General features: G+C 52.7%; 1 protein-coding gene across 1 annotated transcript in view; it reads left to right on the top strand.

Moving 5' to 3' along the window:
- The window catches only part of LOC107101384 (adipocyte plasma membrane-associated protein-like), an 8,093-nt gene extending 7,397 nt beyond the window's left edge, over window positions 1-696 (top strand). Inside the window, exon 9 of the mRNA XM_015400274.1 lies at window positions 435-696. Coding sequence (XP_015255760.1) covers window positions 435-696 — 262 coding nt within the window. The remainder of the gene's footprint in view (window positions 1-434) is intronic.
- The last annotated feature ends 337 nt before the right edge of the window (window positions 697-1,033 follow it).

The following is a 1,033-nucleotide window of genomic DNA, read 5'->3' as shown; positions in this document are numbered from 1 at the left end:
GTCATAGTCACTCCAAAAAAGTTAAAAATCAATCAACTGGACTTTGTTTCCATGTTTGAAGACGTTTCTCTTCCATCCAGGAAGCTTTTTCAATCCAAAATGTCAGAAATAGCGTTTAGTTCCAGGTTTTATCCAGCAGCCCAACAAAGCCTGGTTTTATTTATAAAAGATGCAAATAGAAACGGATGAACGGGTCCCCCCCTTCGGAATGGGGGGTCGTTGAGGTCTTTGTTAGGCTATGCCTGTAATACAGGTCTGCAGACATTAGACGGGGAGCCAGACCTGACCCCCCCCACATTAACATTCAAACCACTCGCCACACAAGACATCCAGGCCGAGATCATTCCCCCTCCCTCCCCTTCCCCCACTAGCAGAGTGCAAACCCCTGCAGGGGTAAGCATCTGCCATAAGGTGTTAATGTCCCCCCCCCCAAGCCCAACAGGACCCGAGGCCCCCCAGCACACCAGAGGCACCGGACATCACATCCGGGTGTACACCGGCCCAGACCCCAAGCAGCCATCCCGAAAGAACCCCAAGCCCCGACGCCCTGCCGGGGCCCCCATCCGAGGGCGGCCCAGGGACCCCAGACCCCCGGCCAGTAGCCCATGTCCGCCACCACAGAACCCCCCAAGAGCACCGCATGCGGCCGATGTAGGACCCCCCGAGGCATCTCAAGCCCTGCCCCGATGGGGTTAACAGACCCACCAGGCACCCCACTCCGAGCACCCCACAGCCCCCCACTACACTAAGTGATGGAGCCGATCAAGGGAGCCCAGAGAGATCGGTCTGATGGGGATGCAGATTCTGTCTCAACATTAATATGATCTTTGTACTGATTGATGCTTTTCCAATTCATGACGATAGTTTTCTTTGCGATACATAACGCAGTAAAAACCATGCAAACTGATTTTTTTTTCCATAGAGCTTCCCTCAAAGTGTGTTTTTACAACCCAGGCACATTGATAGATCCTTACATACCTGTACCCAGAACCTCTGAACCGGCGTGCATAACCATAACGCGTGAAAATAATTA

The sequence above is a fragment of the Cyprinodon variegatus genome, unplaced genomic scaffold (genome assembly GCF_000732505.1).
Source record: "Cyprinodon variegatus isolate N-32 unplaced genomic scaffold, C_variegatus-1.0 Scaffold1090, whole genome shotgun sequence".
Lineage (NCBI taxonomy): Eukaryota > Metazoa > Chordata > Actinopteri > Cyprinodontiformes > Cyprinodontidae > Cyprinodon > Cyprinodon variegatus.
This window is presented reverse-complemented; position numbering and strand designations above follow the sequence as displayed.